Raw genomic sequence first — 21181 nt, 5'->3', positions numbered from 1 at the left:
AAAGAATAAATAGAAACCAACAGGTTGCTAACAAAATCTTCCATTAGAATTGTGTCGACGTCAGATCACTGGCTGCCGTTGACAGCGCTCAACATTCAATTCATTTTGACTGGATTGGAAGTCTAGCGCTGGAACCAGAGCATTCACATTCAGTTTTTTTTTTACTGGTCTCGTCCTGTTCATTTTAGCGTATTCAAAGGTTACTGCCTGTTGATTTTGGGGCACTTCCTATTCATTTGGGGACAATCTTAAGTCACTTCCTGTTCAGTAACCCACAATCAACAGGAAGTGACCTGTAAATACCTCAAAATCAACAGTAGGTGACCCCAAGGGCGCTGGAAGTTACTCACAGCAGTGGGTGCTGAGGATCTTATTTTGTTTTTCCCATTAAAAAACAGCCGTTTATTTCCAAATTTGTCGTGGTTTTTCTCCATACAAGGCGTGCACAATGGTAGTACACAAACATGCAGAATAGTATACGTACTACTACTAGGCTACAACAAAGACAGTGTTCTATTTCACCTACAGTGTGTGTGTTGTAGTTTTTTTATTGGAAATAAAAGCGCCCGTGTATTATAATGCAAATCCCCGCAGCTAGACGGCGCAATGACACACAAACACATTTGAAAACTAAAAGTTTGTATGAGCCTTGGTTTAACACTCACTTGTGTCACAACACTCAAATAAATTGCACAAGAATATCCAACAGCGCTCTGCATGGTGCCAGCTCAACAGCAACAACAAACAATATGGCTACAATGCAGCATGTCTTACCTATTCTAACACTCCAAAGGACAATTATCTTCATTTTCAATCTCGAATTTTAGAAAATGTTGCTGTTTTTATAAAGACAAAAATCGCTCAGTTTTTGTGCCAAGGTGTCAGGTGGTGGTATTAACAAAAAGAAAAAAACTTTTTCAACATGTATATTAAATCCCCAAGGTTAAATATACTATTGTTTCAATAAGTTTTATTTTTTTAACATAACAAAGAAGAAGAATCTACCAAAACACTTATTTTCTCACTAACACCAGGGGGAGGTGCAGCACCCTCAACACCCCACTTCCCGCGCCACTGGGTGGCCCCTCAATGCTCCAAAAGGAAAAGTGGTCAAAAATCAACAGGAAATGACATGAAATGCCCCAAAATTTACTCGTTGTCTGGCATTTGCTGCCACTTACGGCCATAGACGACCAATCCGTTTGAATTGGGAGGAAACCTCCCTCTTGAAATATATTGGACGTCTACTAATAAATTCATTCTAATTCATAGCAGAAGGATGAAAACTTGTCTTTCTGTTGTGTGCCGCAGTCCACGACCGGACCACGGCACACCTCTCTGCGGACCCAGAGCAAATGGCACTTTTCAAAAGAAAAAAAAGAAACCTTTCTGTTTCAACATATATTATTTGTATGAATCACCGATCTAACGCTATACGCTACTATCGCTAAATTCAGTTTCATTTTTAGTCAAATATCTTCCACGTTCCCACTTCTGTTGTCATCTCTATGTCAACGATGCGCTGATTGGCTGAGAGAGAGCCTGCCTGGATGCGTTGATTGGCTGAGAGAGCGTGCATGGATGCGCTGATTGGCTGAGAAAGCCTGCATGCTGCTAGCTAGAGTGAACGGACCGCAGCAGTGTGAGACACGAGTCGCACCCGGCGCTTTATTTTGTTTGTTTACATGCCACCGTTTTTTTTTTTACATGCCACCAGTTGAAGACCGAACCTAACAAAATGTCATGCTCAAAGTTGACCAAGAGAAGAAAAGTGGACAACGAAAATCGCCGTTTCAATGAAGAATGGACTGACAAATATGCACCCATTTTACCAACTGCAAATACCAAACCTATGTGCTTAATATGCTTAAAGACAATTGCGCTGTTAAAAGTGAAAATGTGAAACGCCATTATGTTAAAGACCTGTGCTCTTTTGAAGAAAAGTTTCCACCTAAATCAGAATTGAAAAGGCAAGAAATTACAAGGTTGAAGCAGTCATATCAAGAGTCAAGCAAGGTTATTGTTAAATCTATGACAACAACAAATTGCAACAGAGTGCTCACTCAGTGTCGTGGGTGTCGGCCCAACATAAGAAGCCATTCTCTAATGGAGATATAATAAAAGAGTGCATGACTGAAGTGATGGCAGCAATGTCCGAAGGAAAAAAGGGAGGGAATGACAACAAAAATCAACAAATCTCACAGATTCATCAACCACAAGACGCACTTAAGTACTGGCTGATGATGTGAGTAAACAGCTTTGTGACACCCAAATGCCATTTCTCTCATTGAGCAGTGTTTAACAGTTACTTTCAATAATTATTTTGTTTGCACTTTAATGACAGATCTTGTCAATTATTTAGTGTACATGTGTAAACATTGTACTTACATGTTTTTTGTGTGTGTTTTTATTTTAAGTCAAGAAAATGTTTTGTCAATTTATTTTCATTTAATCAGAATGTGCATTGTATTTTTGTTTGGTCAAAAGAAAACCACCTTTACCACCTTCGACCTGCCTTGTACTTGACCGAAATTAATAAATGGACCCGTTCTTGCTCCAAATTTAACAATTGTGGACCTTCAAGATTTGTATTTGAGGACCCCTGTTCTAGAACGATTCCCTGACCCATGTATTAATAATCATTGTATCGCCATATCGTGAGATAATCGATATCGTACGCCTTGTATCGCAAATCATTTTGTATCCAAAGGCGGAGTTTGACTTTAGGGGTAGGGGGAGCACAACATGTTGATGACCCCGAAACGCGGTGTCGGCAATAAAAATAACAATATTTATAACAATAAGTTGAAAATGAGCGTTTTTGTTTCTCATCATTTTTGAGGAGAATTCTAAATCAGGCTGCTTGGGACAGCTACAATTTTCTCCAAGATCGTCATCCATTGACTATGGTACACCTGCTGGTGGTGGCTCTGTTGTACAATTAGCGTCTTTAGTGGGGCAAATTGAAACTCCGCTCACCATTTTGGCAGTGCTTTCTGGCGTTTCATGGTCTATATTTTCAATCCTTGGTTCTTGCTCAATAGTTGTTGTCGCTTTTGAAAGCTTAGGTTTGAAAAAATTAGGTATATCCATCTTGCCTCTTCGGTCCTCAGGTGGTTTTGGCTAAGCAAAGGAAATGACCGTCTAAGGCAGACATGTCCCAAAGTCAGGCCCGGGGGCCAAATGCGGCCCGTGGACAAATTTAATCCGACCCCCAGCCTCTGTCATAAAATCAATAACATCTGACCCGCACACAGACTTAATAAATTGGTCAGCAGCACTGCAACCAGCATATGAAGTAGCTTACACACTAAATTCTGCTCCTCATTTACCCACTAAAAGGCAGCAGCACTCTAAGCAACATTACCCCGTGTGACCCTTTACTCTCAGTTTTCTAAAATGGCAATAATCAACGAAAAAAAGAAATTTGACTGCGACGGCCGATGCTTCAAGGATAGGTGGAAATTGGGCTATTTCTTCTCTAAAATACGCAACAACTGTGTCTGCCTCATTTGCAAAGACAGTCGCTGCTTTTAAAGATTTCAATGTGAGGCGATATTACCAAACAAGACACGCTGACATGTACGACAAGATTACAGGGAAGATACGTAGCGATAAACTGAAGCAACTTGAAACTAGTTTAATTTCACAGCAGCAGTATTTCGCAAGAGCCCGACACTCGAAAGAGTACGCCACAAAGGCTAGTTGTGAGATTGTTGAAATTATTAATTTAAAAAAAATAATAATAAAGCAAATGTGACACACAGAATGGCTTGCTAAATTTTGCTTAAATATATTGTTCTATGTAAAGGACGTCAGCCAAGGTCGGCTCCCCACATTTTTATCACACCAAATCTGGCCCACTTTGCAAAAAGTTTGGACACCCCTGGTCTAAGGTGTTAGTCACTTGATCTGTTTGAAAAATAATTTTGACCCGTTATAATTTTTTTTTTTGTTCATTTCATTCATTTTTGTTGTTAAAACTTTTATAATACCGGAAAACTATTAATTTTAAAATAATATTTAGGAAGTTAATTACATGCATTGACACTTTTAAACTTTGCGTATGATTGTATCGTGAGATACCCAGAGGTTCCACCTCTATTAGGAGTCATTAAAAAAATTGACAATAAGCATTAAATGAAATTTTATTCCATTTTCTTCCAAATACATCGCAAATCATCTTGTTTCAAACCTGCCAAGTCCATTACTTTTTATGCAAATGAGAAGGGAGTCACATAGATTCATGCCCTCACAAACAAATGTAAATGCCAGTGGAGACGGTCAAAGCAGTCTACACAGATGGTTATATATACTGAGGTAATTCTAGGACATCAACGTTCTTCCATAGACAAAGCTGTATGAAGTTGCCTGGGTGATGTGTTCTGTATTCCTTTCCATGCTGGTTATGGTAGACTTCCATTATGCAAAAACAAACAATTCCCAACTGATAAATGATTATTTCAACCTGGCATAACTCCTTTTTACACCCAAATTAGCTACTTTTGTTCTTTTATAGCAATGCGCTGTTTCCATGTGTCTCTAAAAATCATACTGCTGTTTCTGAAGCTTAAAATATTTTTTTAAAAGTATAACTACATTTATTCAATAGACGCTGTTGGAAAACCGCCTAGCAAACTTGCTTGTTATTTGAGGATATCTCATCCAATATTTTCCATTTTGGAGGGAATTCCAATTTGTAAAACTCCCGGTACTTGCGGTTTTCTCCAACTAATGAACATGAAGCTCTTGCGTCTCTTGCAGGAAACCACTGAGCAGAGGAGGAAAGGTACAAGGGCGTAAACTTGACAAGGTAATCTGCGTGTTACAAAAATAAATTTATAGAGGCCTGTCAAGATCTGTACACTTGCATGACCTGCTGTAGAACTGTGTGCAAAGGATATGTTCACTTGAGTGACCTGCTTTGTTTGAACTGTGTTCAAACATTCTGTACATTTGTATGACCTGTGTTTTAAACTTGTGAAGGTAACAGTTGAGGCTTCTCACGGATCTCGCCCTAGTTTGACGGACAGAGAATGCTTTAATATCAGCTGATTGGCAAACAGACAGGACGAGACTAGGCAAAACACGTCAGATACACTGCACAATGTGGACCAGACTCAAAACACGTATTGTTACAGTACTTTGACTTTCATTCGCAAAACCTCCACGTGCTGCTGCTGGCATTATAGTATGAAAAAGGAGCGACTGTTGAAACACACAAACATTGGAAAATAGCAAGGCTTTAATAAAGACCGCAATGTCCGGCTAGCTACAATGGAGAAAAAAACCAATTGACATTCATGACGTTTTACGAAGACAGTAATCGGGTTTGAAGTTCATCGTGGGTTGTCTTGCACGTTTTGCATTTATGCATGCAAGGCGGCCTTCAAACCATTACAGACCCCCTTACATTGTAAAACAGTTGATTTATGAATGTCAATTCATGGAAAATAGAAAAAGAACACACAAGTGAAAGTTCACCATGGTCATGCTTTTACCAGGCACACAAGCCAATAAAAAGACAACATTTAATCATGCAAATCAACCCAAAAACTTTCATTTCCCCTCCCCAGAAAGAAAAAGAAAAACCCCACAAATGTTAAAGAGTTCTGATCAGCCGTTGACGTAGAAGAAGCTGCGCGTTTGATGATGACTTTGGTGCAAAAAATGTTCCTGTTTCGAAGAGGACAGACCCTGTCCTGCCCTTTTCCTCGATGAAGACACTCTTGGTGTATAGACCAGTTGTGATAGTTGAACGTAGACACCCCCCTCTTTCCTTTTTCCTCTGGACGCAAACAAAAATGACTTGACATCGACTCCTAAAGCCCACCAGCCCTCTGGACTATGACACCTTGAAAAACACCACCATTCAAACACAGACTCGGCAATACATTGGTCTCACATACAGTACGTCTTTCGAACACATCTAAAAACACACATGAACAGCTTCGCCTATATACAGAGGACACACAATCAGTCGGCGAACGACTGAGAAACAAGCCCCTGGAACACAGTGAGAAAATAGAAATAAACATTAGTCCAAATGTCAGGCCGAAGCCTTTTGTTCAGTCTCACTCTACTGGGAAGGTAATTGCACCCGGCGGGATTGTTGACTTGAAGGATTTTTGTTGTTGTTGCAGAGCTTCTTAAGCCACCTCCAAACTGCTGTGTCACACACACTGTAATGCCTCCAAGTGATTTGAGTACATAAATAGAAAAACAACCATTGATCGATTATTGCCCAGTTGGACCATACTGTACATCCCAGCAATGAGTTGCAGTTTTGTTTTCTTTGTGCAGTCAAAAGATTTTGTGCTATAAAGATGATCGCTCGTGACCTCGTTCAAATTTAACATCTCATTAAAGCCTCTCATTCCGGGCTATCCATACTCATTTGTCAGTGAGGGCCCTGATCAACAGACGCTAAGATCTTTACATGTCCTATGCTTAAATGTACTGCTACACTAACAAGCCTGTCTTTGACACTACCGTAATTACCTTTGTCTAGTTTTCCTGCTGTGTTAAAAGGCCTTTTTTCCCTCTTAACTATCAGAGGGGATATCGTTACATACTCTTGGGGGGCCTTTGACCAGTTCAGATGGGAGACGGTCTAGATCTAAAAGGCTCCCAGTGCATTTGTCTATATAAAAAGAGTGTTACTGTACATAATCCTGATGTGGACATGAGGGATACGATGCCACAACACTCCAAAAGACATGTTTTTTTTTTTTGCATGATATTGCACAGCCGCAGAGGAGAAAACACAAAGAGTAGTAAAAGAGCTTAGATTACATCCAAATTTGGCAATTCCTGGGTGTGGCTCGGTGCTTTTTGTCAGTTCAACAGTGCAGTTGGCAACACGGTCCTGTCATCAGGTACCAAAAGAGAAACGAAAAAATGTGTCAGAAAGGTTCCAGGACTGGTGTTACACAAGATGTAGTTTGGATTTCCTCCAAAATATCTTAAACAAAATATCGAGAAGCAAACTCTGCAATGTAGTTTATGCAGTGCGATGATCTCTACATTGTGAGAGACTAAGAAACTGTTGCATAGGCACGTGGCGCAAGATTGACAGCCACCTTTTTAGGGTACGGATGCAGCGGTTCATATGCATTTCAAAAAGGGAGGACAGACTTTTGACCACAATTTGGGAAAGAGAGGACCACTGATTTGAAGGAGTTGTCAGAGAAGACATCTACAAGGGCGTAGGTTTGGTCTCAACATTGGTAGGGACGCTATACCAGCATAACCTGCATGTACTTTTTGCTGGGGACAGGACATTAATAAAACCGAATAGATTGGGTACATTTCTCAGAAGTAATGCTTCATATAAAGAAATTTACAGTGGTTGTGTTTTTTGGGGGGTGAGATTTTAAAAAATGTGCCCCTCATATTCCGGAATGACGATATTTCCTTGCTTGTTTGTTTTTCCTTTTTTTTTTTCTTTCTTTCTCATTAGCGACATACGATATGGGGCTACTCCGGACCCAAAGTTCATATTTGTATGTAGATTTTTGGGGAGCGTGGTTTGGGGCTATCTGGTGCTGCGGAACTACGGAGACATTGCCTTATTATATAGAATTTTTAACTGACGAGGTGCTGTGTGTGTGTATGTGTGTTTGGGGGGGGGGGGTGTTTTGTATGTATGCTTATATTCAATGCCACATAGTATGTAAGTTGGATCTCACTGTTGAGACAAGTACAGTGCCCTTCATAATTATTGGCACCCCTGAAAAAGATGTGTTTTTTAGCTTCTAATATATAGATTTTTTTAATTCAAATAATATGGGACCTTAATGGAAAAAAAAGAAAAATCCAACCTTCAATACAAGTGCATTCATTCAGTGGGGAAAAAAATCCAACATAAGAAAAAATTATTTGACATCAAATAATGTGTGTCACAATGACCCTAAACATATGGCCAAATCTACACAGAAATGGTTCACCAGACACAAAAAGCAAGCTACTCCCATGGCCATCTCAGTTCCCAGACCTTGTTTTGTTGGCAAAAGGGGGTTGTACAAAGTATTAACATCAGGGGTGCTAATAATTGTGACACACATTATTTGATGTCAAATAATTTTTTCTTTATGTGGGATTTTTTTCCCCACTGAATGAATGCACTTGTATTGAAGGTTGGATTTTTCTCTTTTTTTCCATTAAGGTCCCATATTATTTGAATAAAATACTAGAAGCTTAAAAACACATCTTTTTCAGGGGTGCCAATAATTATGGAGGGCACTGTATGTTAAATTGACTTGTGGATGGAAAACAATGAAAAGAACTTTTTTAAAAATTGTGCATAGGCTGCAAATAAAAATGGCGGAAAACACAGACAAGACTGAAAAAGCAGTTTCTGCTCTTGCACCTCTCTTTAGAATAAACTGCTGTATTTTAAGCCAAAAGAACTGTTGTGTTTGATAGAACAATATGTCTATATGCTGGCATAGCAGATTCATGGCGCACTAAGCCTCCGAACTATTTTTAATTTGTCCGTTTTACCCTGAAAACCCCCGTTTACAGACGTCGCACAACCGATTTTGTTTCAACCTAGCCATAAAAAGAAGGTAATTATATTTATTATTCAAAATGTCATTTTTAGCTTAGAATCATTAATTGATGTCTAATATTTCGTTTAAAATGAAAACGACTTTAAAAATGTTATTCACTCGCATATTTTCAAATTTTAAACAAATTACGTCACAATGAAATAAATGGCGTCTGTAAAAAAGTAACAGATATTTACCTCATAACTATCGATTAATTGTATTTTGTTGTTGCTGTCGCATTTTTCCCAATATGTTAGATGATAAATAATCAATCCAAACAAAGAAAAAACATTTAAAAGGGTAAATATATGAAAAAGAACATCTCCACCACTCCTTGATGTCTGCGATTTCTGCATCGCGACCCTTGTTATATTACTATGTTCCACCCATAAAACGCCCCAAAAATCCGGCTGTGGCCATTCACAACTGTGTCTTGACACTCGGTAATACATGCTATATGGAGTTTTTGCCTCGAAACATGGTATGTACGCGATCTCGTTAAAATCGTGGCGCCTTTAATTCTGCTCTCGCATGCTCTCGCCTCCAGTTCGGGTTTTGCTGTTTATTTAATTTATTTATTTTTTAAAATGCCCTCCTGTTCAAAATTTTTCTTCCCCCCAGAAAATTGAGATTTTAAACTTTCCAATGATGTATCACGCGTGCATAGCGGACAATTTTGAAATTTGGCCAAATTGGGCGTCTCAGAGCGGAACTTCAAGTTACCTGAGTGATTTCCGCCAAATATATATATTTTTAAATCATGTAGAAAATAAATTTTAATTCATGAATAAATGCACAAAATGCACAGTTGAATTAAGAAGGAGAAAAACGTCTAATATCCCTCCTCTTTAAAGGGAGCGGAGGAGGCGGCATGTTGATATGTATTTCTTTTACGATTGTGTGAATGTGGGGGTTCTAGTCATCAGCCAATCAAACATGCGTTTGAGGGAAAAAAAGGGACCGGCACATTCAGCAAGTGAATTGGGGTAAATGTAAGTCGGAACATAATGAAAGTAATTCACTTAATAATGAGGGTCAATTCTATCCTTACAACATATGGAAAGACAATCTAAATTACCCATATAACTGAACTCATTATATAATGCAAATAAGGTGGCTTAAAAGTTGGTGGGGACAATATGAGCACCCTGAAAATTTGGTAGTGTTATGTCTCTACCGTCCCTATGGAAACCTACGCCCTTGGCAGGACGTCAAACTAGAAAAGCTTTGTTCAAACAGAAAAGGCATAGCCTCAATTTACCAGAAGAGTGAATCACACAAGTTTTTTTTGCCGAAATGCGAGCGAACAAATAATTGGTATGCAAGACGGTTTTTTTTCTTCACTAACCAGACCGGGCAACAGCACCCCATAATTGCCCACCTGGAAGGCAAGAGAGTCCAGATCTGAAATAATTGAGGAATGCAGAAGCCTTATTCATGGCTTAAAGGAAAACTCTTCAATTTTCAAGAACAGTCGAGTTACCTTGGTTACCAGGGCCTGGATGACTAAGAATCTAGACAGGAGATTTCAAAGCTAATATCTAATTACGACTTTTTCCCTTCAATGTTGTCTAGACAATCGATAAGCACAGCCACAAAGAGATTTTGCGGCACTTGCTTCATTCACTCTCCAAGAAGCCGGTTTAGATCCAGAATGAGCATCACCCCCTCTGATTCTCTAACCTGGCTGTTTTTTGTCTTTCCCAAATTGAAATGGAGGTCATCAAGTAGATCTGTTTTGAAGATGACGCTGGCTCTTAAAACAGCTGTCGGAGTTCCAGGAAAAATCCTCTCAGGAGTGCACGAATGTGTGGCAGAGAAGACTTAAAAAGTGCGTTTGATTTCCTTGGGGTTCTTTAAGGATTTTGAATATTTTTTGTGGCACCAGTCTTTGAACACTTCTGACACCTTGTGAGGGCCTCGATAGACAGACGTTAGACGTGTCTCACCGACCTTCAGACATATGCAGAAACGTTAAAACTAACAAGCTCGTCTTTGACACTACAGTAATTAGTCTAGACTAGTTTTTCTGATTTGTTGAAAGGCCTTATGTCTTCCTCAGTATCAGAAAGCGCATCGTTATATACCCTTCGGGGCCTTTGACCAATTTGGATGGCAGACCCGCTAACTGGGTCTCAGTGCATTCGTCTACATAAAAAGAGCATTAGCCTACTGTACATATTCCTGATGCTGACATGATTGGCACGATACCACAACACTCCAAAAAGACATGGTTTTTGCATGATATTGCACAGCCGCCAAAGGGAAACCGAAAAACAAGTAATGCAGGGCTATTACATCCAAATTTTGCAACTTCTGGGTGTGGCTCAGCGCGTTTTGTCCAAAGTCCCAGTGCAGTTGGCAAACCTGGACATCAGGACTAAAAGAGAAACACACTGACAAACATGCCCCCCGCACTTCCACCCCATGGTGGTCGAATCTAAAGTTGGCAAACGAGAACCGATTTGGATACAAAACAATGATGCGGAACACCGACATGTAAAAACGCTTACAAAAAATCTGACGATATCCGACATCAGGTAGATGGTTTAACCAATTGGTACAAGACGATAAAAATTTCCAGCACGGGACACACACACACACGCACACCCTTGGCAAAGTTCACGCGGAGTAAAGTGCCAGGAAACGATCCAGTGTCTTTAACTCCGGAACGGGAACGATTGAATTGGATGTCTAAGAAGTAGGGGAATATTGGGTCAGGACTTGACGATGGAGCAGCTTCAATGGTTGTAGCGTCATCACGGGTCGTTTTTGGCCAATCAAATAGTGGGAGTGGAATATCGGTGCTGAGCTTCTGGCGCCTCTTGGCGTTTTTATTTTGGGGGACTTGTTGGTACACGGATGGGTAGCGAGGATATCTGAGGAGGGCCGAGTGTTAGTTCTTTCTCCTCTCTTTGTGTCCCTTTTCTCTTCCTCTGCCATCCTTCTGTTGTCTTCACTCATCCTCCGTGACGCTCAGCTCTGGTGCCATGGTTACAGCATTATCTCTACATGAAGTGCATCTGCAGACAAAGGAAGATGAAGGGTTCGCTGGTTCATCTTACCTCACTAAGAGTGAAGATTTATTGATACAGCCCTGCCGTTCTTTTTTTTTCCAGTGGCTGTATTAAGCAGCGTCTTATTTACTGAGAGCTTTGTATGGCTTTTGGTTTGTTAACAGGATGAGAAAAAAAATCACTAAACCCTTTAGCATTGAATTTCATGAAACGGTAGACTCAATTGAATTTGGTTACGAAATCCAAAAACTATCCAGATAGAGAACTTCTCGTTTGCCATTTCCAAAGTGAGGAATCCATATGCTTGCCCCCAAATGCAAATGAAAAGTACATTAGACCAATAGACCAATTCTTCAGTGTTCATTACCTGCGTCCCCGGGATCGGTCCAAACGGACTGGTAGGTCTCAGGACCGGCTGGTTGTACATAACAGGCTGCGGGGGCATCATGGGAACACCCCCCATCTGATGGCTCATCTGAGGGGGGAGCTGCTCAGAGAGTGGGAAGAAGAATAAAAAAGGGGTTAAAAGTAAGGGTGTAACGGTACATGTATTTGTATTGAACCGTTTCGGTACGGGATGCTTGGTTCGGAACGGAGGCGTACCGAACGAGTTTCTGACGTAATGTAACCCTTACTTTTCGAGGCTGTGAGTCGATCAGGTTACAGTTTCTTTGCGTAGATTATATTTACTCCGTCTACTATAATGAGGACCAACACGGTAGGACAGTATATAACCCAGAAACGTCAACGGCGCGACAACGTGGCCGCTGTGAGAACGCAGTGAAACGCGGGCGTTAAAGTCAGTCAGCCAATGCACACCAGTCGCAGTGCGACCGCGTGTTAGACGCGTCCCAGAAGCGGCTCAACTAGTCGCACGTGAAAGAACGGCAGTTTATTCTTTGACGCGAGACGCGGCCCTCCTGCGTCAATACTACTAGATAGGATCGGGCAGACCGGAAGTCACTCGTGTAAAAATACGGTGGATCCGGTCGATTTTCGAACTAATATGCAATCGTAACCCACTTTTTGAGTCCATCTGATCTCTTGAGTGGTAGATCGGGGCACAGTTGACTTGTCTTTGTTGATTTACTGCTGTCTTCTCTGCTATAATAATAACCAACACGGCCCCGTGTTCAATACAAAACCCTCCTACCACAACAAAACAAGTGGGAACTAATATTCACATAGGAACTAAAGTTATACATCATAAAATATACAATATAAATGAATACCACATAGCCCATTTAAATAAAATAAATTGAAATGAGCTAAAACGCCTGTAATTAAATAATAAGAATAATACACAGATCCTGCTTACACAATTAAATTTATTAATTTCTGTGTGGTGCTTTAACTTGAGAAAATCCACCAATAAAGCTTTTGAAAACCGTTCATAAGAAAAAAAAATGTTTCATTGAGGCATTTCATTTGTAAAATACATGTTAAAATTTTTGTCATTGGGATTGCTTTTCTCTTTAGCACAGGACTTCTTTTTTCTTCTGTCTTTCAGAAAGAAAGCTGACCAATACACGGGGTCTGAAAGGCAAATTGTTGTTGGATTATTATCTTTAAATAACCGCTACTTTTTGAGCAGAATTCTGGCTTTGTATAGGCTAATGTTCCTATTGTTGAAAGCACAAAAGTGTGTAATAAACAACTCGCGCATTTATATTTTGCATTTTGTTTTCTTACTGTACCGAAAATGAACCGAACCGTGATCTCAAAACCGAGGTACGTACCGAATCGAGATTTTTGTGTACCGTTACACCCCTAGTTAAAAGTAAATAATTTCTACTAATAGATGATTAATTATTTTACCATTCCATAGACAGGCACTTGGGGGGTCGTCATAGGAAAAGCTACTGGAGCTGGAGCCTGTAGGGAAAGACTCAAGTCGTTACAACAGATCTCGTGTTTCAATGACTAGACTCGTGTATATCAAGAACACAACCCTAAATCTCTTAATACAAACTATGTACAGTATATACATACAGTATACAGTGAAGAAAATAAGCATTTGAACACCATTCTATTTTGCCATTCCTCCCACTTAGATACCATGGAGGAATCTGAAATTTTCATCGTTGGTGCATGTCCACCGTGAGAGATATAATCTAAAAAGAAAAATCCAGAAATCACAATGCATGTTTTTTTTTTAACAATTTATGTGTGTGATACAGCAGCAAATAAGTATTTGAACACCTGTCTATCAGCTAGAATTCTGACAATGAAAGACCTGTTAGTTTGCCTATTAAAAGTCCACTTCCACTCCATGTATTATCCTGAATCAGATGAGCTTGTTTGAGGTCGATAGCAGCATAAAGACACCTATCCACAACATACAATCAGTAAGACTCAAACTTGTAACATGGTCAAGACCAAAGAGCTGCCCAAAGACACCAGAGACAAAAATGCTCACTTCCACAAGGCTGGAAAGGGCTACGGCGCAATTGCCCAGCAGCTTGGTGAAAAAAGGTCTGCTGTTGGAGCAATGGTTAGAAAATGGAAGAAGCTAAACATGACGGTCGATCATAATCGGAGTGGATCCCCCATGTAAGATATAACCTCGTTGGGTCTCAATGACCCTAAGAAAGGTGAAGAATCAGCCCAGAACTATATGACAGGAGTTGGTCAGTGATCTGAAAAGAGCTGGGACCACCGTTTCCAAGGTTACTGTTGGTAATACACTAAGATGTCATGGTTTGAAATCATGCATGGCACGCAAGGTTCCCCTGCTTAAACCAGCACATGTCAAGGCCCATCTTAAGTTTTCCTATGACCATTTGGATGATGCAGAGGAGTCATGGGAGCAAGTTTTGTGGTCAGATGAGAGTAAAATATAACCTTTTGGTCATAATTTCACTAACTGTGTTTGGAGGACGAAGAATGATGAGTACTATCCCAAGAACACCATTTTTCTGCGCATGGGACAGGATGACTTTCTGTATTAAAGATAGGATGACTGGGGCCCTGTATTGTGAGATTTTGGGGAACAACCTCCTTCCTTCAGTCAGAGCATTGAAGATGGGTCGTGCCTGGGTCTTCCGACACGACAATGACCTGAAGTACACAGCCACAATGCCAAGGAGTGGCTCCGTAAGAAGGATAACAAAGCTCTAGCATGGCCTAGCCAGTCTCCAGACCTAAACCAAATAGAAAACTTCGGACTGTGTTTCTCAGCGACAGCCCAGAAACCTGATTGATGGGTGGGCCAAGATCCCCCTGCAGTGTGTGCAAACCTGGTGAAAAACTACAAGCAACGTTTGACCTCTGTGATTGCAAACAAAGGCTACTGTACCAAATATTAACATTCGTTTCCTCGGGTGTTCAAATACTTCTTTGCAGCTGTGTCACACAGATAAATCATTAAAAAATCATACATTGTGATTTCTGGGATTTTTCTTTTTAGATTATCTCTCTCACAGTGGACATGCACCTACGATGAAAATTAAATGGGAGAACTTGCAAAATAGCAGGGTGTTCAAATATTTATTTTCCTCACTGTTCATGGAATGATAAAGTACTTACATAGCCAGTGTAGATCACCCCATTCTTTGGAGAGAAGAAAGAAGAAAAAATAAGGATTAAATATTCATCAAGCCTATTGATTGACAGACAAACCAAACTTTTAGCCCATTTATCATTGTGTCAGAAAATATAAGTGCTAAAACAAGGTACCCAAATACCAACAATCAAGCCTACGTTGAGAAGTGCTCCTGTCTTGCAATCAGAATCGTCCCAAAACAGATTATCATGTGTCTCAGAAAGATAATGCTGAACGAGATCACACAAACGCCACAATGTGGCTATGATTGTTACCATTTGAGGGACAGGCATGGGAGCTGGGGCAATGGGATGGGCTGAGTGAGTCCAGTTCGTGCTAGTGCACACTGTTTTGGTCTGCCAGCCGCTCCCCCCTGTCGGCTTCTTCTCCACCAGCTGACTCCACTGCAGCTCAGGCCTGATGAACACAAACATGCACTCAGGAATTTCATCAATTTAAAGCAATCAATTGGCCCAGGTTTTTAAATGAAGGCACCTCACCTTTTGGCTGGCGTCCCGCCAAACTGCAGGTCTAGAGGAGTAAAGCAAATTAGCTCCAAATAAGCAACCGCTACGCACAATGATCCAATACTCACTCCCGACAAGGTTGGCTAATGAAGAGTCCAAATCTGTGGGGATCATCTTCCCAGAATGCAGCGGAGCTCCGGGGCTGTGGATCTGAGTGGGCGGGGCCGGCTTGAGCAAGTCACCTGCAGTATACAGAACACAATACTCATCTGAGAAGGAAACGATTTTATTGTTTTTACACTGATGTGTGTACTTTACCTCCCCAGGCGTTGTTGTTGGGCACAGTGTGTGTGGTCTGAAGGGGTGTGTAGTGGGGCTGTAGGGTGAACAGCTCATTGGTCAAGTTTGGCACACTGCAGGAAATAGCACAGAAAGTGATGAAAAACTACATTAGTTGCCATTTTTCAACAGCAAAGCAACACTAATTTCTCAGAACTAGCTTGAGGAGCAGCATACTGATATGCCACTGGTGTGGGCAGTTCCCGCTGCATATCCTGTTTTGAACAATTTTCTTCTCATAGGAACTTACTGGTTGTTGACGGCTACTAGGGGTGTGCTGGAGAACAGGTCTGTTGCTCCCCCACTGCTGTTGGCACTGCCCACCGACTGAGCGCTGGGCGATACGTTGGGCGTCTGGATATTAATCACCTTGTGACCATCATCCTGCATGAATGAAATGGCAATCACGGCCATTGTGTTCTTGCTAAATGAGCGAAATGGTTAAAATGTCTCGCCTTGTGTTGCTGCAGTCTGTTGTCCTCCATTTTATCATCCATTCGGCTAAGGGAAATTCCAGTACTGGAGAGGGATGACACGGTGCTTGAAAGAGTGCTGGACCTTATGGTGAAACATTTTGACTTCAGAATCATTGAAAAAAAAAAAAGCCTTCACTTCTTTTGTTTTCTGATATGATGCTATTTGTAACATGTTTATTTAAAATATAGACTTCACGATCAGTTGACGATACAGCTCCTACAGACATTGAGCCACGGCTTCCCGTAACTGCGATAAACAAACGTTGCGTTCTAACGCCGGATTTAGGTGGAAACGGGACGAAACTTTTAGTGCATACGAGCAGGAGTGTCTCAAGAGTGATTTGGTCGAGGATTCAAGGTAATTCTTATATAAAATAGCACCATGCATGCACTTTTAAACATTTTGAAAAAACATTTAAAGGAATGGAAAGAATTAGCGTACCTTTAGCTTGAAATGTTCACGTAAAATAAATTATAACTGCCCTTTTTTTTTTTTTGCTTTTAACCAAGAATCTAGACTGTCTTACGTTCATATCTATAGAAATTCCGGGATTTACGCATTTATTTACAAGAATTTTCAACCTGTTTTGTTATGGTGCCATGTTAGATTTTGTAACCATACACAATAGTGTAACTTTATATTAAATTAATCAGGTAATTTTTGGCCAACTGCTTGTTCTATGGCAAAAAAACTAGTAATTGAGACATTTCTGCGCCCATAAAAATTTTGGGGGTGTTTTTACGTGTTTTATTTTATGTAACATTTCAGTCTAAAAACAACGAGGGACAGATAGCCGGCAAGACGTGCTGAGGCAAGAGTGACATCGAATTTCAACCAAAATAAGCTGTGATTGTATATAGAAAATGTTAATTTTGCTTTTGTTGAGTAAAATTAAGACAATTCTGCATGCTTTCCTCAAGTGTTAAGTTTCTGATGTGAAAATTGATTGATTTATTAGCTGTTGAAAACTCGCACTGAATTTTAAAAAATGTGTCGCTATTTCGGGCAAACACTTATATGATATGTTAAATATTGCTATTGATCCAGAAAATATAGGTGATTATCTCTGCAGTTGGTGATTTTTGTGCATCTAGCGTAAAATCTGAGAATTTTATAGCCATTTAAGTTTTGTTATACTTATATTAAAAATAATTGGGATTTTATTAGGGAACGACTTTGACGTTTTTGATGCCGCTGCTCATGGAGATTCATATTTGCCTAAGGGAGGTGCCTGTTTTGCTTTCAGGTCGCTAGCGGCTTTGGTTTTGAAAATATTTGAATTTGAAGTTATTGGAAACAGGCCCTCTACGGAGCGGCCCTGTTTCCCGTCAACTGATAGTAAAGTCTATGATTAAAACAAATGTTTGTTCATTTAGAAACAAAACAATGTAACAAATAATACCTTAAAAAATATACTTTTATTTTGAACTTTTATTTGAGATTCAATTTCGTCATTATGAGAGTGAGACAAAAAAAGTCGCATTGAAGGATGTAAAATGGTCCTCCAATTCTCGAAGTATAGTGGTAACTTGTCTTTCAAGTTTAATTTGTCTTGTAGCTGGGCTTTTAACTCAACTGAAACTGTTCGGGAAAACATGTAAACCAAGGGACAGCAGGTGGACTTCTAACTATAGATGCACCGATACCAGTATCGGTAGAGGGGGGCCGATCCGGCCCGAAATGGTGGTATCGGCATCGGCGAGTACCAACAAAGAGGGCGCCGATGCCATTTACCCGTCCAGTATGATAACACTTGACCGCAGCCTTTTTTGCTCCTGACGCTCACTACATTCTCTGTTGTGTTATATGTAATAGCTGCTCATAACCAATGCCGGGGGAGCTTTTTCATATGTAGGAAAAACAAACTACAAGAGGAAAATGTCGGCGATCTGGAAATATTTCAGTTCATAATCTCCGTCAAGTACAATGGCTGCATGCAAGATTTGCGGCCTGAAAGTTTCGAGAGGTGGAGTTAAATCGGCCAGTTTCAATACATCGAACTTGATAAAACATTTGAAGACGATATGTGAACGAACACAAAGAGTTTGAGGCTACAACAGCAGCAACTGCTACCGGCTGGACCGGAGCAACAAACCCTGGTCAGCTCATTTCTTCTACTTTACTTTGATTGTCTTTTACTGAAAGAAATGTAGCAGTAATTTGAGACCTGTTTCAAAAGTAGGGTTGCCACCTTTCAGAAATAGAAATAAGGGACGCTCTCCTCGCACCCAAAGCGGTACAGGCGACGGAAAAAAGGGACATCCCCCAAACTCCCAAAATGCATAGAAATGTATTTAGATATTCCGTATCGGTTCAATACGGAACGCAACTTTTATTCCCCAATTCGGAACGATTCCTTGTTTCAAAGGACGGGTGGCAAGCCTATAAAAGTGCTGTAGGAGTCAGCTAAGCTAAGTGGCTAAGTGTGTGTTGCTGCTGGTGCACAGAGAGGGAGGCTAATAGAGAGACTGCACTGTTCGGCCTTTGAGAGCCAAAACTCAGGGTTTAAATAAGTATTATTAATATTATTAGTATTGCATTATTCATTCAGTGTATTTTTACCTTCTTACTTACATGTTTTAATTTCACGAATTTAGCACTATTTTAGCCTTTGAGAGCCAAAGGTTTATTTAACTATTGTCCACCATACCAGGTATGCAATAAAAAGTTCTACTGGATTCACTTTGTGTACATATATAAATTTCAAACAAAGTGGTATCGGTATGCTATCGGTATCGGGGCCCAAAAAAAATGGTATCAGTGCAACACTACTTCTAACCGCAACCAGCCGACACTCAGTGAGTTTACCTGCTGGCAGTGGAGAGGTCTTTGAGCTTCCGGCCCTCCAGGGAGGCTAAATGTTGCTCCAGAGCCTCAAGAAGTGAGCTGGGAGCCTGAAATTGAAAATAGGGAAGTAGTCATATTAGAATTCACAGCCAAGCACTTTCAAAATGGGACACTTTCACTTCTGTTGTCATTGGCCTGCTCATCATACATACGCACACTCACAAAGCAGCAAATCACCATCAAATTAAAAACTTATCTACTCTACGACAGCTAATAGTTGTTGTTGTTGTTGTCGTTGGTTTCATCAGCTTTGGTTGTCTGGCATGCACTGATCAGCTCCACTCATGCAGAGTCCACACTCTGAGCCATGCAGACTGCCAGCAACAAGGTTCTTTATAATCAACACAAGCAACATACAAAACTGTCCGGAACGTCAAAAGTTGGATTCCACGGCCATATCCAATTGACAGGTAGATTTTGCCATTTCATAGAAAAAGTGCAACAATTTGATCGCAGCGGAAACCAAGTTCACTTTGAAATGACAAACGTCTGATGAAAAAACAGGTATGCACATTGATTAACTCACTATCACTAAAACAGGGAAGACTTTTTTTTTTTTTAATGGTGACTTGTGATACCTGTGATCTTTTCATCCAGACCTTTTATTCATTTCATTACTTGAGAACAGAGTACACACGCGCACACACAAAAACACACATACCCCACAAGCAAAGAAAAGATGTCTGGTATACTTATTTTTAAAAGGAAGGGGGAAAAAGACAGTAACGTGAATTCTGGATGTCCTTCTCCAGAGAATACGCTAAGGAAGTTTCAAAGTAAAAACAGACACATACAGTATCTAGTGCTCAGTGTCGTTGAATAGGCGCGTATAAGGTCTTCATAAGCACTACAAACAAAGCATTGTGCTTCAAAATTCAAGATATTCTGCTTTATCATATCCCAGTTGGCTGAAACCATAAAGTCCAAATAGGCTTTGGCTGTGATATGTAGTGCTGATGAGGACATTATGTGCGCCTGTCCAAGGCATATTTGCAGAAACCTACGTCATTAAACCATTCGCTGCTCTCCCCACAGCTAGCAAGAGGGACCTGTTTCTTTATTGCACTGAGTTGTGTTCTTTGGTTGGTTAGTTTGCCAGTGTTTTTTTTTTTACATGACTGTTGTTCTCGCATTATTATTATGATAAGTGTCTTTGTTAATTGGTTGGTAGAGGTCTAGGCTCCTTTGGAGTGAGGCGTCCATTTTATTCAATGGTCAAGTGCCACGTCAAGCATTTATTTTCACTTGCGACAGCAGCACTTCTTTGTTGGGGTGTTGATTTACAGTACACAGTCATTGGGTGCGTTTACATGGGTCCGAAAATTCTATTTATAATCCGATTGAAAGAACAATACGATTAAAAATGTCTAATATAAACACCTTAGCCAATCGGATTCACGCAGATCGTATTGTTTTGTGATTGGATTGTAAGAGCATAGGCGGAGTTTGACTTTTGTTGATGACCCCAAGACGTAGTGTCAGCAATAAAATTAGCTTACAAGAATATTTATAATAATAAGTTGACAAGTTGAGTGTTTTTTGTTTCCAATCATTCTTGAGGGGAATTCTAAATCAGGCTGCTTGGGCAATACGTTTCGCCAAGATCGTCATGCATTGAGTATGGTACGCCCGCCGGTGTCGTGCCAATGTAGTTACCCAAGTCAAAAATTGTACCCCCTGGGCGGAGCCATATGAAGGTAGATTTGTGTTTTTCAATCAAAAAAAAGTTGCTTCAATAAAAAAAAGTTGCTTCAACCAAAATATATATTTTCAACCAAAAAGTAATTTCAATTAAAAAAAAAAAAAGTGTTTGAATGCAAAAATAAATTTGAAACTCAAATAACTATTTGCTTTTTTTTTTTTTTTTTTTTTGACTGAAGCAACTTTTTGATTGAGGTAATGTTGATTTGTGGTTGGGCCACATTTTTGTCTTTATTA

At 40.1% G+C, this 21181-nt stretch overlaps 1 protein-coding gene across 1 annotated transcript in view; it reads right to left on the bottom strand.

Moving 5' to 3' along the window:
* Window positions 1-4140: 4140 nt before the first annotated feature.
* The window catches only part of LOC130906480 (phosphatidylinositol-binding clathrin assembly protein-like), a 59696-nt gene continuing 42655 nt past the window's right edge, over window positions 4141-21181 (bottom strand). The window contains exons 9-19 of the mRNA XM_057820862.1: window positions 19205-19290; window positions 16375-16477; window positions 16170-16303; window positions 15899-15993; window positions 15709-15822; window positions 15614-15644; window positions 15389-15530; window positions 15098-15121; window positions 13388-13444; window positions 11937-12056; window positions 4141-11575 (exon numbers count right to left, since the gene is read on the bottom strand). Of these exons, the coding sequence (XP_057676845.1) occupies window positions 11561-11575; window positions 11937-12056; window positions 13388-13444; window positions 15098-15121; window positions 15389-15530; window positions 15614-15644; window positions 15709-15822; window positions 15899-15993; window positions 16170-16303; window positions 16375-16477; window positions 19205-19290 (921 nt within the window). The 3' untranslated portion in view covers window positions 4141-11560. The remainder of the gene's footprint in view (window positions 11576-11936; window positions 12057-13387; window positions 13445-15097; window positions 15122-15388; window positions 15531-15613; window positions 15645-15708; window positions 15823-15898; window positions 15994-16169; window positions 16304-16374; window positions 16478-19204; window positions 19291-21181) is intronic.

This window comes from Corythoichthys intestinalis, chromosome 18, assembly GCF_030265065.1.
Source record: "Corythoichthys intestinalis isolate RoL2023-P3 chromosome 18, ASM3026506v1, whole genome shotgun sequence".
Lineage (NCBI taxonomy): Eukaryota > Metazoa > Chordata > Actinopteri > Syngnathiformes > Syngnathidae > Corythoichthys > Corythoichthys intestinalis.
The sequence above is the reverse complement of the archived record's forward strand: the minus strand, read 5'-3'. Positions and strand labels throughout refer to the sequence as shown.